Source organism: Vombatus ursinus, unplaced genomic scaffold, assembly GCF_900497805.2.
Source record: "Vombatus ursinus unplaced genomic scaffold, bare-nosed wombat genome assembly UNPS02014772.1, whole genome shotgun sequence".
Taxonomy (NCBI): domain Eukaryota; kingdom Metazoa; phylum Chordata; class Mammalia; order Diprotodontia; family Vombatidae; genus Vombatus; species Vombatus ursinus.
The window spans coordinates 5885263-5900385 of NW_020954550.1; the positions used below are offsets into that span (position 1 = coordinate 5885263).

Sequence of the window (15123 nt, forward strand, 5' to 3'; positions counted from 1 at the left end):
CACACACACACACACACACACACACCCACCCCCACCCCCCGGGAACTCTAACCAACACAATGACCAACTATAATTCCTGAGGACTCATGATGAAACATATCTGAGAGAGGTGATCAACTCTGAGTTCAGATTAAGACTAGGTTTTACTTGACTATATAGGTTTGTAACAGAGGTTTTGTTTTCTTGAGGATAGGGGGAGGTGGAGAGAGAAGGATAAACTTTGTTTGAAAATTAAAAGAAAAAACATTAGGTCAGTCTGGTTAAGTTCTTTGCCCTAAGTTATACAGGTGGTAGAAGAAGTAGGATTTAAAACTAGATTTTTTTTTTACCCTAAATCAAATGCTTTTTTCCACTGGAACAATGCAATGAAAAATAATAGGTTAAAGAATTCTAAGATGGGCTATAAAATGTCAAATGTATATGTCTTAAATTTATAAATACTGCAACGGAAAAGGATAAACTAGTTTTTACATCTTATGCAAACTTTAATACTCCTTTTCACATTTTTATGTATCACATTTCTTATTTTTTCCAGCTCCTTTATCCTTGAAATTTTTTTCTTTTTCTTTTTAAGTGAGGCAATCAGGGTTAAGTGACTTGCCCAAGGTCACACAGCTAATACGTGTCAAGTGTTTGGTCTAAGGCTGGATTTGAACTCAGGTCCTCCTGACTTCAGGGCTGGTGCTCTATCCACTGTACCACCTCGCTGCCCCTATCCTTGAAATTTTAATCGACACGAGAATTAACTTGTTCTTGACCTAACAGAAACAATTATATTGTACTTGACTTCATCATGGAAGATTGGGAAATTAAAAAACAACAAAAGTTACCAGGTTTAAGTATTTTTTACACATTAACTTCAGTTTAATTTCTAGTATCTCTTAGGTCTACTGCATTAATTTATTTTGTTTTGTATCAATACATGTTTAGTTTTATTTATTCAGAAAATTTCATCAGTCAAAATTCTGTTGAGTCTAAAATCTTTACCTTTTTACTCATGATGTACATTTTTATCCTGACTTACCTGGCAGGGAGGCAAGATAGAAATGTTTCCCTACCGCAGCCAAGAGTAAATGACTTTGCAAACAACTCACCTGGTGTTTTGTAATAGTTTTCCCAGAGGAAAATGGCTTTTGAAACAAAACCATAAAAAAAGCAGACCTAATGAAGCAAATATAAAAACATTAGCACAGTAGATATGAAGGTATCAGGAAAAATGAGAATGGGTTTTAAACAAACACAGCAAAACTTTCATATCCATTAAGAGATTACTGTTTTTCAAACCAATCGTCATGGGGAACTATGCTGATTCTAACATTCATTATTGCTCAAAATATTTTTTGATTGTGCTTTTTGTAATGGCCTTAAAAATCAGTTTATAAGTTATTCAAGCCACTAGTTTAATCATCTACTACTTTATAATCATACTTTGTACTCTTAAAGTAAAAATAACAAATATAATCTAAAATAATTTATGTAATATAGTCTGCATAGAACAGAAGGGAGGAATGATCACAGGCGTTTGCTATTTAATTAATGCAGAGATACACCTGCACGTTATCTGAAAGTAATAGAGTGATTCATTTAAATTACAGAATTTGTAAAAAATGTAATTATATATAGTATATATAATTATATATTAATTATATGTAATTATACTAATCAGTGTATTCCATATAAATAGTAAAACTAAACTAGTTATTTCCCTAAAAAATGATAAAAGATTTATATTAATTTTCTATGAATTCTATCACCAATAATAAGAAACTTGGCATTTCAATTTATGCTCAAAAGGACAATCATTTTGGCAAGACCTCTAGCAAAATATATTTTTTTTGTTAAACAAAAAATGGTGTTTTGGTTTTTTTGTTTTTGTTCTGCAGGGGTGAGAGGGAAGGGATTTCTCAACCTATAGGTATTAATTCAGGTATAAGACTTTTTGAACTTTACCAATTACTTTCTAAGAGGTATCCGTTTTACAAACACATATAGTATATATAGTTTTATATACATATAATATAGTTTATTCTGAATCACCTATCAAATTAAAAACTTGGAGAAAATTCTGAATACTCACCCAAGTTTTAATATAAAGATGAACTGTACAATGTGAACTACTTTCAAGAGATCATATGATTCAAAAAGTCCCAAAGCCTTTAGAAACTTAGTGAAACATAGCAATACAATATATTTAGTAAATCTGAAAAAGAAAAAGGTACACATAAGTTTTAGTGTTACTAAAGTCACTAGCACAAATAGTTTAAGTACCTATTACATCGCAGTGGCTTTTGAAATATTTAAAAAATATTAAATTTCAAAAGCAAAATCCCAAACTCCTTCCCGTTATTAAAAAGAGATCAGATGTATCTTACTTATTGGAAAGAATGTAAGCCCCCTAATGGCAGGGGCTGTTTTATTTTTGTCTTTGTATTCCCAGTGCCTTGCTAGGTATATCAAAGGCACTTACTAAATATTTGTTGATTGTGAGTGATCCAGAACACACAGGTGAGAACAAATGAGTAAAAAAAGGCCTTCAGGCAGCCAAAGCCGTCTATCAGGTTTTCAACCTCATAAGAAATTATAAGCTGCAAATCATAAGGATGCAAAGGGGTCATTACAGGCAGGCATAGAGAGAGCAGCAAGAACGATTAAAAAGAAAAAGTAATCTGCAGGCATTTAGCAGAGGGTCAAATAGCCCAAGAAATCAAACTATCCCTTAAACTGATCCTTGCATTCATGATCCTTTATCACTAAGAACAAATTCAACTGCACTTAGTAAAGTGGAAGCAAATTGTATATATACTGTTTAGAAAGATTTCCTTCCAAAATGACTACAATGAGTTCAGAAATTCATTCTATTAAACAGAGTTCCAGAAAATCAAACTTTAGTTAAATTACATTAATTAAAAAATACTAGACTAAAATAACTGTTTTAATATCATGACTTAATAAGTTAGGCTTCTGTCTATGTCAAGGTGAAAATTCCACTGAAGGAAGAGATTCCCATAAAAATACCTTGCCAACAGGTTCTAAAAATGAAAACCTGGGAACTATTATTAAAGGATCAATAGCATGATCACTTAAATAATAAGAACTTGTTTACTGGGTAAATTGGGGCTGGAACACTCAGGTGTTGTGGGATAATCTAAGTCCAAAATCTACACACTGAGAACAGAGAGATCCAGGTTCATAGAGGCCCTCAGTCAGGCAGCCAGTCTTTCAAGGGTTGGATGGCAAGAAGCACTTTGAACTACAGTGGGGAAGAAGGAAGTGAAATGATTGAAAAGATCTTGATAATAGAATCTGTGTAAGAGGACCAGCCAAAGGGGATGAGATAAGGTGATGACAATAACAGTGATTTCAAAGGGATCAGGTGGACAAAGCAGTAACTTAAAGTAGAAGTAGCTTTGAGGTCTAGATTCAGAGAATTTCTTTTTTGATGAGATTTTTAAAAAATAGGTTTATTAACATCATCATGGTTTTCCCCAGGATCTCCTCTCCTTGCCTGGCCCACCCTAACCATCCCATATAACAAACTATTTTCTTGACAGGACTCTGAGGTGACAGTAGGCACTTCCGAGGTCACACTTGGGAAGTCAATGTGAGGTATTCTGAGAATCATTGAGCTAGAGAGCTAAAGCCCAAGTCTCCTACCACCTATAATGATATAATGAAGAAACAAATCTTGGAGGGATGAAAGATGTTAGCAATATCCATGTCAAAGGAATTACTAAGTTAATATCAAGACCTAAGGCTGCTAAAGAAGCTAGATAAAAAGAAATCTAAGCTGTAGGCCCACCCTCCCCCCACAATATATGTAGGCTTAACCAAAAAGAGGCAAGATGGCTACCATAGGAAGTTCTTTAACATCTTGGGTCCAGAAAAGCAGGTTTGTTAAGATGAGAAGCCACACTGTGAGATGTGTGAGAGAAATACCACCAAAATGACTAAGAATAAAATTAAACTCACTATGAAAGGGCAGCACCTCTCTCTTAGAGCTAGGTTAGCCTGACCTACAGCATCAAAATTCTATCTATCACTCCTCTTTGAGAGAGGTACTGAGTAGGTTAATAACAGCCTGACCACAAGCAGGAATATAGCTGTCGGTGTAATGGCTCTATCAGGAAAGCATGGGGGGGCATATATTTAAGAAAGGCTAGTGACCAAGATGATAGACCAATTAGACATTTCTCTCAAGAAGTTTCTTGACACATGCAATATCTTGTGAATACAGGGAAGCAGAGAAAATAGACATCATTCCAGAATATTAAAGGCCATGTCATAGTAGCTATAGGTCAGAGATGCTGATCTTGGTGTCAGGGTACCTAAATGATCAAACTAATACAGAGAGAACAGTCACAGATGGTCAAGTTACATCAGGGTGGTTTGGTTGCATCGTAGGGATGGATAGTTTGCTTTTTTAAATAAAAGTCTGTTGATGCTTTTTGCTTACTTTTATATTACAGTAATAACTGAATACGCCCCCTCCCCATTTCCAGGGACCACTCTTGTTTAACAAAGAAGAAAAAATAAATTAGCAATGCCAAATGACCCATAAACTACATCTGACAGTATTTCACTCTGAAAGTCTCCCATCTCTCCAATGAAGGGAGATAGGAAATGAAATTTCTAATTTGAGCAAGGAGGGAACTACTTTATATTTTGTTCCTTGCTCCTTCTTTAACAGGCCTAGACCAGTGAGTAAATATTCTTAAGGTGTCACAGAAGACCAAGATTAAACTATGGGAAACTCTGTGACTTTGTGTTACTGTTACTTTTTATATTTGTTACTGTAATTTCCCATTCCTTCCCCAAACTGCCTTAGAGCACTGGGTCTGGAGGTCGGAAAGAATTGAGTTTAAATATGACCTCATACATGTTTTGGCTATAAGGACCCAGGCAAGTCACAGCCTCTGCCTCAGTTTGCTCAAGTGTAAAATGGGGATAATAACAGCATCTAACTTGCAAGGTTGTTGTGAAGATCAAATGAAATAATATTTATGAAAGCATTTAGCACCATGCCAGGCACAAAGTAGGCACTATATAAATGCTTACCATCCCCCTGCTGGCAAAAAAAACCCAAACGTTTTTTGATAGTGCTTTGTAGTAAATCTTAAATTCTCATCTAAACACACAAGTTGGTATACTGTTAACTAAGAAAAGGGTGAGGAATCTCTGATCTTCCTCTTACAGGACAGTCCGTTTAGGAAATTCTAGAAAGTTAAGAACAGTCGTGACAGTGAAAACCAAGCAGAGAACTGAGTTTGGTACTAGAAAGCTGGTAGTGGGGCTCTTCTCTCTGGCACTAAGGCCATGTGACATTCTCACGTCATTAGTATTAAAAAATTTTTTGTAGCATTTTTTCTTGCTTTAACAAAAAGTGCATAATAAATTCAATATGCTTCAAAGCTGCATAGACTGTATTTACTTCTGTTTTGGAAAGCAATTTAGAATTTTAAGTAGAAAGTACCTAAAATCTTAATACCCTTTCACCTAGTGATTCTATTGCCAAGTATATACCCCAAGGAAGACCAAAGACAAAAAGAAAGGTTCCAAATATACCAAAACATTTATGATGGCCTTCTTTGTAGTAGCACAGAATGGGAAAACGTAGTAGTAGCAGCAGTAATGATAACAAGTAACGTCTATATAATACTTCAAAATGTGTGTGTGTGTGTGTGTGTGTGTCATACATATTCAATTCCAATTATATCCACCCTGCCTTGTCTTATATACAATTCCTGGAAAGGCTACTCATGGTCCATTGGTTGGTTTTGTGTACCATAAGACTATGCTCTAAACGTATCATAAACCAGTTATTAAAATGTCTCTGACTGTTAATAAGTATGACTGACAACAGTAAATATCAGGGAATACTTTTATGTTTTTTTGAACATTTTTATGTCAGGGTAGAAATGCCTTCTCCCATCTCTTCTTTGGGGCCAAGCATAGTCATGGTAATTCTGTAGCATTCGGTTTCAATTGTTTTGTTGTTATTCCTTCCATTTACAATGTTGTAGTTGTGTTTGTTTTACTATTTTTGCTTACTTTACATCAGTCCATGTAAATCTTTCCATTCTTCTCTGTATTCCTTACCAGGTGCTTGGGGCCACCCCCACTCACAGATCTACACTGTCACACACAAACACAGCCGATCCCCTTTTCAGGTCTGGAGCATAATCAAATCAGCAATCATTGTTCCTGTAAAGGATATGTCTGTCCATCTACTCTTCTGTGACTCCATTCAACATTCTTGTAACTTTTAAACCCAAAATATACTTTCCAGGCCCAGGGCCATCTCCAGTTGTTCTGATCTATATCTGGCCACTGGACCCAGATGGCTCCGGAGTACAAAGTGAGGCAGGTGACTTTGCACAGCCCTCTCTCACTTAAATCCAATTCATGCACAAGTCATGTCATCACCTTCCGGATGTCATGGTAGTCTTTGAGAATGAAGGACAAACAAATTCCTAGGTCACTACCATATATCATTTTTCCTTATAAGAATGTAAATTCCTTGAGGGTGGAGACTCTTGTTTTTGTATTTCCTGTGTTTAGTATAGTGATTGTCACATCATTTAATAAATGCTTTTTAAATTCATTCTTACAGCACAATAATATTCTGTTATACTCATATACCACAACTTATTTAGCCATTTCTCAGTCATGGGCATATATTTTTTGGAAGGGTAAGGAGGGAAAGTTGGGTGATACAGTGGATAGTGGAAAATCTGGAGTCAAGAAGACCTCTATGAATCCTGTCCCGGATGCTTCTTGGCTGTGTGATCCTAGGCAAGTGTCTTAACCTCTCAGCTTCAATTTCCTCATCTGTAAAATAGGGAGAACAATGGGGCCTACCTCTTAGAGTTGTCGTGAAGATCAAATGAGATTAAAAATATGTACCTGGCACATGGTAGGTGCTTTACAAATGTTTATTCCTTTCCCCTTCCCCACTACAAATTTGTTACATAATCTCAAACCAAGGCCTCACTGCTGCAAGCAATCCTTTTACACCTTCCTAATTAACTCACAATCCCATTTACCAGCAGTGCTTCTAAACCTTTCACCCCTACTGCCCCACCCCCTTTTCAGCTAAGAACTTTTGCCTCATATTTTACTAAAAACAAAAACCCAAAAAACCAAACCAAACCAAAACAACAAAAACCAGGCCACTTGTTGAGAGTTCCCTCTTCTCCCCTCCCCCTCATCCCACATTGCCCAGATGCCTTTTGCCACTCCTGTTTCTTCCTTCACCTTTGTCTCACATAAGACTGCCTTTCTCCTTGCCAAAGCAAACTCATCTACTATATGCCTAAGAGATCCCATTCCACCCCATTTTCTATAGCAGACTGTCCATTTACTGTCCCCAATTTCTCCCTGTCTGCTGACAGCATATTCAAAATTGAACTCATTATCTTCCTCCCCCTTCCTTACCAACCGCCCCTGTCAACCTCTTCCTAATTTCTCTATCATTGTTAAGGGGCCCAAGCTTGCAACCTAGGTATCATCCCGTACTTCTCTCTTTCACCCCTCATATCTGTTGCCAGAGCCCATTGATTCATAACACCTCTTGCATATGCTCCCTTCTCTCCTAACACTGCTATTACCCTGGTTCAGGCCCTCATCACATCATGCCTAGACTACTGCAACTGTCTGCTGGTTGGTCTACCTGTTACAAATTTCTCCCCACTCCAGTCTATTTCAGGTCTGAACATGTCACTCTCCTCCCCTACTCAATAAAATGGCTCCCTATCACGTCCAGGACCAAATCTAAAATCATCATTTAAAGTGCTTCATAACCCAGCCCCCATCTGTCTTTCCAGTCTTTTTTATACCTTACACCATACCATGTACTCTTTGACGCAGTGACATTGGTCACAGCCTCCTGGCTGTTCCTTGCAAGGCACACTCCGTCTCACAATTTCACAAAGAGCCTAGAAACCATTCCAACACCAAACGTGATCTACTTGCCAAATGGAAGCACAGGAAAGCTAAAGCAGTTTAGAATATCAATTCATGTATAAAATATGGAGGATGGAAGAAAATTATGAATAGTACTGAGACATAAGCAGTAAAAAGTAGTGGATGAAAAAAGTTTACAGAAATCTCAGTGAGAGATTCAACTAAGCAAGTCATCTCAAGGGTATTTATGCACAAAACTGAAGAAGATAACAACAAAACACATAAAAGACCCTTAGAGATTTATGTAACATTTTTCATCATCAAAGGGAAGGGAGCTATCACATTTGGTTGCTAAACTGACAGACTTGGATGTTTTGCATTAGGACATGGAAATGGCACTGAAGAAAATAAAGCTAGGAAAACAGGTAAGACCAAGCAGAAACAGTGCAGGTCCACGATGGAGGTGACAATTTGTAAGTGTTGAGTTATTGATTTTCAATGTATCTTTAAGAGAGGAAGACAAGAAAGATGTGAAAAAATCCTGGGTTTTAATATCATAAAAAGACTAAAGATCTATATACCTACTTTTATCCATACAATAACACCAGGAGAATTTGGGGGTCTTTAGGGAAAGATTGGACCTGTGATTTTATTCACATAGAGAGTTCCTGGTAAGGAGCTTCTTTTACCAATGCAAAACTGGTACACAAGATTTTTATGAGAATAATCTATAGATGTATTGAGGGTTTCCTTGATGAAAGTACGGGAAGGGAACTGTCAAGCTTTCACAAAGAATATTCTACAGTGGACCATAAATTTATCATCACACAAGTGAGAGAAAGGGAATAGAGAAGACAAGATTCTATGTTGCTGACTGCTGACTATAAAAGTTAATTTGATTTAGTAGAGAAATATCATCTTAAAGGCTCTTCTACAAGGTATCTCATGCATATTTCTCACGTATAAAATTGTACATGATTCCATAAAAGATGTAACAGAGGTAAAATTGATAGCAGTTCCTCATTATTAGTTCTTATTATTAGTATTTAGCCAATTATGAAACAAGGATAAACTTGCCAATGGCATGTCATAACTGTCATGGAGACTGGACTAGCACAAAGCTGAAATGAAAGAGGAATTATTTATAGATGGTGAAATCCTCCAGATGCTCCTTTTTTGCCAATGACATTATATTGACTGTATCAATCTCCAGAACATTACAGGATCTCCTTCATTCAAAAGAGTTTGACTTAACTATCTACCCTGAAAAAAACAAGTAAATGAAGAATGCCTATTGTTGAGACTATAGTATTCAGTAGGAGGGTGAAACTATAGAGTTCATCTATCAGTATATATATCTTAGATAGACAATGACTAAACAATAAGCTGAGCTTAGAACTATACTAGAGAGCAGACTGGATTGCTGCTGAGAAACTATACTGACCTCTAATGACCCCAAACTTTTCCTGAAACAAAGGACCCTATTTTTTTTAACACCAATATTCTTTTTGTGATGAGAGGCAGCATGCACAGTAAAATAGCTGGGTTTAAGTCCTACCTCTGACACATAACTGGTTGTGATCCTAAGGAAGTCACTTCAATTCAGTGCCCTAAGAAACTCTCTAAAGTTGTAGCTTCACGAGAAAGTACTGATTTGCAATGGTAGAGGAAGTTCCTCAGCAGGAACTCTTCATGTGAATAAAATCCCAGGTTCAAACTCAGCATAAAGATCCACAAATTCTTCTGGTGATATTGAATACATACACATTATGGAATACGACAGTCCCCAAATAAGTGAAGCCGAAGATCACTCAAAGGGCAATGAAAAGGTATATGGCTACTGTGAGACTACAACATATTACAAAGAATCATGCAGAAGTAACATAAAGATGGCATCAGAGAAATACTCAACTAGAAAAAAGACACAGGCTAATCATGTAGCAAGAATGATGGATAACTGAAGGTCAGCCTGTGTGCAATCCAGTAGTCTGATTTGATTAGGAGTAATGTGAAGTAAGACTGGAAAGGTAGGCTGGAGTTAGATTGTGAAGGGTCTTAATTGCCAGGCTACAAAGCCTGTATTTTATCCCAGAAGAATAAGGAGCAAATTAAGAGTTGTTGAGCAAGGAAGTCAGATCTGTGCCTCTGAAAGATTATTTTAGCACCTTTATTGGGGATGGATTGGAGAGGGCAAAAACTGAAATAAGAGAGGCCAGTTAGGAATCTATTGTAGTAGTCCACAAAGAATTGATGAGAGCTTAAACTATGAAGGTGACTATGGGAGTGGAGAAAAGATAAACTCTTCCAAGACTTAGAATCTTGATATGAGAGGAAATGACAGACTATCAGAGTTAGAAGGCCCTTAGATGCTATTAAATACAGACCAGTAATCCCTTCCACAATGGGGCTAGCATCTAGCCTTCAAATAATCTCTCCCACCTCACAACTCTTACAGCCCTTCTTTGTACTTCTCTCTCAGAGAGCAATTCTAATTAGACTTAATAGTCATTTTCATATTAATTATTTCTCCAACAAGAATAACTCACATTTACATTGTACTTCAAAGTTTACAGAATACTTTCTTCATAATGGTAAACTTATTGATAGTCAATAAAATAGTATACAATTGGGAATAAACTTATTTGACTAAATGATACCAGAGCAACAGCAATTGTGCCTTATGATCTGTATAGAACACTAGAACTAAATTTCAATCAACTGAATTATTTAATTAATATTTACACTAGCCCTATAAAATTTGAAAATTTTGATATCTATGGAGTTAGAAGGTAGGTAAGGAGTAGAGATTACTTCCCCGGTTTTATAGAAAGAAGAACTGAAGTTTACAGAAGTTAATGATTTACCTTCCTGTCACACAGTGAAAGCCTTTTCAGAACAGAACCCATCATCACTTAATTTTCACTTTAAAGTGTGCCCTGGTGAATAGACATATGAATAGATGCCCAGGTGATTGAGAGAAAAGAGTCAGATGCAAGGATGACTTTGAAATTTTATTATTTGCTTAAGCTTCTTTATTCATAATTATATTACAAGCAAATTTCAGCAAAAGATTAGTTTAATTTTTAATTGAATCCAACAATACACTTAAGCTAAAGACTAAATGCCGATGACTGTCTGCAGCAAATGGAGACAGCTATCAAGTATGTGAATTATGCAGAATCAGGACTCCCCATTCATAGCTTTAAAAAAAATCTCCAAATATACTAGCCTATGGTGAGGATAAGGAGCTCCACTACATGGTATAAAATGTCTTCTCAGGTTCCTAATACCCATAAGAAACTTTGAAAAAAGACAAACTGCACACAGGCTGACATGACTGAAATAACTGAACAGCAAGGACAGCGTCCCTCTATCACATAGTTCGTGGAGTGGAGTAGGGTGTAAGAAAGTCTGGAAAAGTAGGAAGAAGGTTATAAAGGGCTTTAAAAGCCAAACAGAAAATTTTATATTTGATTCTAGAGGTCATGGAAAACCATTGGTGTTTACAAAAGAGGAGTGACAGGGCCAGATCAGCACTTTAGGAAGTTCATTCTGATAGCTGAGGGGAGGATAAATTGAAGGGGGGAGAGACTTGAGGCAGGAAGACAAATCAGAAGGCTACCACAATAATCCAGGCAAGAAGTGATATAGGCAGGTACCAAGGTGGTGGCAGTGTCAGAGGAGAGAAAAGGGTATATATAAGAAATGTAAAACTAACAGGACTTGACAAGTGATTGTATATGGTGCCCATGACAGTAATACAAAAGTTAGGAAAGGAAAGTTTGGGAGAAGGGGTGGAGGGAAGGATAATGAGTACAGTTTTGAACATGCTGATTTAAAATGTCTATGGGACCTCCAGTTTGAGATGTCCAATAGGCAGCTGGAGATGCAATACTTGGTGCTAAGAGAGGTAAGGACTAGCTTAGTAGATCTGAAAATCATTTACACAAAGAAAATTGAATTCATGGCAGTTGATGAAATCACCAAGCAAAATAGTAGAGGAAGAAAGCACAAGACACTCATGGTTAGTGGATGTGACCTGGATGAAGATCCAGTAAAGATTCAGACTGAGTAAATCAGATAGGTGGGAGAACCAACAGAGAAGATTATCCAGAGAAAAGATAGTATCACGGAGAAGGGGACTGACTGTGGAAGAGAGAAAAAGAAGGATGAGGATTGAGAAAAGGTCATTAGATTTGGAAATTTAGAGATCACTGGCAATTCTAAACACAGTTTTGGTTGAATGAAGTCAAAAGCCAGATAGAAAGACTACAGAAGAGAGAGTAAAAAGAAAGGAAGTGGAGGTTCCTATTGTTGATGGCGGAAAAAGAGTTTAGCCACAAGAGAGGGGAGATATGGTATGATGACGAAAAGAGATGGATGGATAAAGTAAGGATTTGGTGAAGATAGGGTAAATATGAGCATAGTTTGGAAATAGCTGGGAAGAAGAGGATGATAGAGATGGAACAAAGAAAATCTGGAGGGGAAACGGTAGAAAGAGGAGAAAGGCACATCAATAGTCCTCTCTAAACCATCTACCATGTTCAATGCCTGCCTGTCAATCTGATGGGAAGATGAGTTGTTACTCCCTCCTCCAAATCCATTCCCCCGAGATATCAGGAGCTCTTTGCCTGACTCCTACAGCCCCAAGTATGTTGTGGCCACTTAGTAGGCATGATGGGAAAGTTGGTAATTCTTCAAACTAAGTATGAAGTGAGAAGGTAGACAGATCTCAAAATTCCGCAAGAGACTAGAGGCTAAGGGTGATGCTTGAGGTTCCAGTTTGAGGGCTTGAAAGCAGAATTTCTGAAGAATGGCATGTCCCTACTGTCCCTCATACAAGGCTAATATGTCAGAGCCTAATCCCTAAGGTATTATTCATGATATGCATACCACTTCCCATATCTATTTCATCTTTCTCTTCTTTGCTATTATATTTCTTGGAAAAAAATTGTCTTCATTCTTAATGCCTCTACCCTCTCAGTGCCCCTACTATTCAATCTCTTATGTTTGTGTCTTAATTACTCTACCAAACCCAACTGTAAGGTTACAAACAACCTCCTACTCATCAAATCCAATGGCCTTTGCCCAGTCCTTATTGACTTCTCAGAAATTTCTGATACTATTTAACAGTAGCATCTGCTCTGTCCTCCAACTTTAGACCTACTAGACACCCTTGGTTCCCTTTCTATCTTTTTCTTAATCACTCTTTTTGTGTCCTCCAGGTTTTCATCATCTTCCCAATTCCTAGATTGTTAACTAAGTTCTTAGTCTCTTCACATATACTCAAATTTCTTGGCACCCTAATGGCTTAAATTCACACCTTTGTAAAGGTGAGGGTAAACATCAGGTACTTAGCTTACCGTGTTATTTGTTTTGTTTATCTAGCACTATCTTTCCCATACTAATAGTTACAAAATCCTTACTGAATTAAAAATCTCATGAAGTAGAGATGATTTAAAAAATGTATTGTCAACAATGTTATAGCCATCTTTATATTGTTGTGTGCCACCCTCCAACCCCCAATTTATCACCAGGTAGCTCTGAAATTAGGTAGGAAGCTCTTCTGATTGACTCAAAGTTGGCCAAACCCCATAGGATTTAAAAGAACTTGCACTTAGCTGTCTCAGTCTGAAAACTTAGGATCACCTCTATGCCTCAAGGATGCGATGAAATACTGCTTTCATGGAGCAATTAGTTGTACTTAACATAAAAACTCCTGGAGAATGTATTAACTTATGCAAAGAGGTTTTTTTTTTTTTTTGCAAGAGTTTCACATAAATGGGATTCAGCACAAAACTAGGTTGACCATATAATCATTTAAATATAATGTATTGTTGCCAAAACTGTCCTGGTTTTATGGCCTTCGGGAAGAAACTAATGTTTCTTCATCTGAATGAGGATAATTATACCTTCTCCCAAATCTCCTTTCAAGACAAGTTATGTGAGGATTAATTAGATTATATGTAAACATCTGTCCATATAACACTTAAATATGCAAGTGCAGAAATATTTTACAGTACTTCAGGAGTAGCTCCCTACTCATGAATTTTCTGCCCCAATTACTAAGGCAGTATTCAGGTTAAATCCCTGCCTGGACAACTGACCAAAAAACCGTAAAATGACAAATGTTAGAGGGGGAAAACAGGAAGGGGGAAAGGCTGTGAGAAAAAAGGCACCTTGATGCACTATTAATGGAGCTATGAATGAGTCTAACTCATTTGGAAAGCAATTTGGAACTACGCCTCATTAGTTATTACCCTGTACATACCCTTTGGCCCAGCAATATCACTATTAGGTCTTTACCGCCCCCCCCCCCAAAAAGGGATCAGAGAAAAAGAAAAAGGATGCAACGCACGAAAATATTAAGATGCCTTTTTTTTTTTCCGGTGGCAAAGATCTGGAAACGGAGGGGGTGTCGACGTATAATTCTGTGCAGATATAATAATATAAAATAATTCTCGGAGTGACGAAAGTGAAGCCCTGGTCGGCACAGCGGGGGTCCACAGCGCAGGGCGCTTCCGGGGAAGGCGGGGGGGGGGGGACGACAAGGGGGGTTTCCTCGGCGCTTCTCCGGCCGCGGCCGCCGAGGCCCAGCGGGGGAGGGGGTCCTCGTCCCGGGGGTTCCGCGGCCGGCCGAGCTCGGGCTGGGTCCAGGGGCGGCCCGGGCCGAGGCAGCACTTACCGAGCGCTGGGCACGTCCACCGGCCCGAGGCTCCCGCCGCCGGCGAGGGCGTGGCTGCTGTATTTCTCCTCCATCCCGCGCGTGTCTCAGGAGCCGCCGCCGTCGCCGGCCCCGCCGCGGCCAGGCCTCATCTCCCGCCGCTCCCGCCGCCGGGCCGGCCCTTCACTCGCCCATGGCAGCGGGCCGAGGTCTCGCAGGCCCTCCCCACGCGCGCCCTCCGAGGCCGGCCTCACTAGGCCGCGAGCAGCGGCTCGGGCTGCGGCTCCCGCTCCGGCTGAGGAGGCGCGGGGTTACCCTGAGGTTGCAGCGTGAACGTTGCCAAGCCACGTCATCCGGCCGGGCCGGAGCGGCCCCCTCCCAGTGCGCCTGCGCCGAGGACCATCTCCTCCCCCTCCCTCTCAGCGCCTCCGCCCTCACCGCCCTTCACTACCCTCCCCCCACCAACCTTTGGAAAGGATTTAGAGTTCCCTGCCCGGCCCCACCCGCCCCACCCCGCCCCGCCTCTCCTCTCCTCTCCTCTATTCTGGCAAGTACTG

General features: G+C 38.9%; 1 protein-coding gene across 1 annotated transcript in view; it reads right to left on the bottom strand.

The window, feature by feature from the left end:
- The window catches only part of SLC30A5 (solute carrier family 30 member 5), a 46931-nt gene extending 32260 nt beyond the window's left edge, over window positions 1-14671 (bottom strand). The window contains exons 1-3 of the mRNA XM_027863598.1: window positions 14588-14671; window positions 2078-2200; window positions 1095-1161 (exon numbers count right to left, since the gene is read on the bottom strand). Of these exons, the coding sequence (XP_027719399.1) occupies window positions 1095-1161; window positions 2078-2200; window positions 14588-14661 (264 nt within the window). The 5' untranslated portion in view covers window positions 14662-14671. The remainder of the gene's footprint in view (window positions 1-1094; window positions 1162-2077; window positions 2201-14587) is intronic.
- Between the last annotated feature and the right edge of the window lie 452 nt (window positions 14672-15123).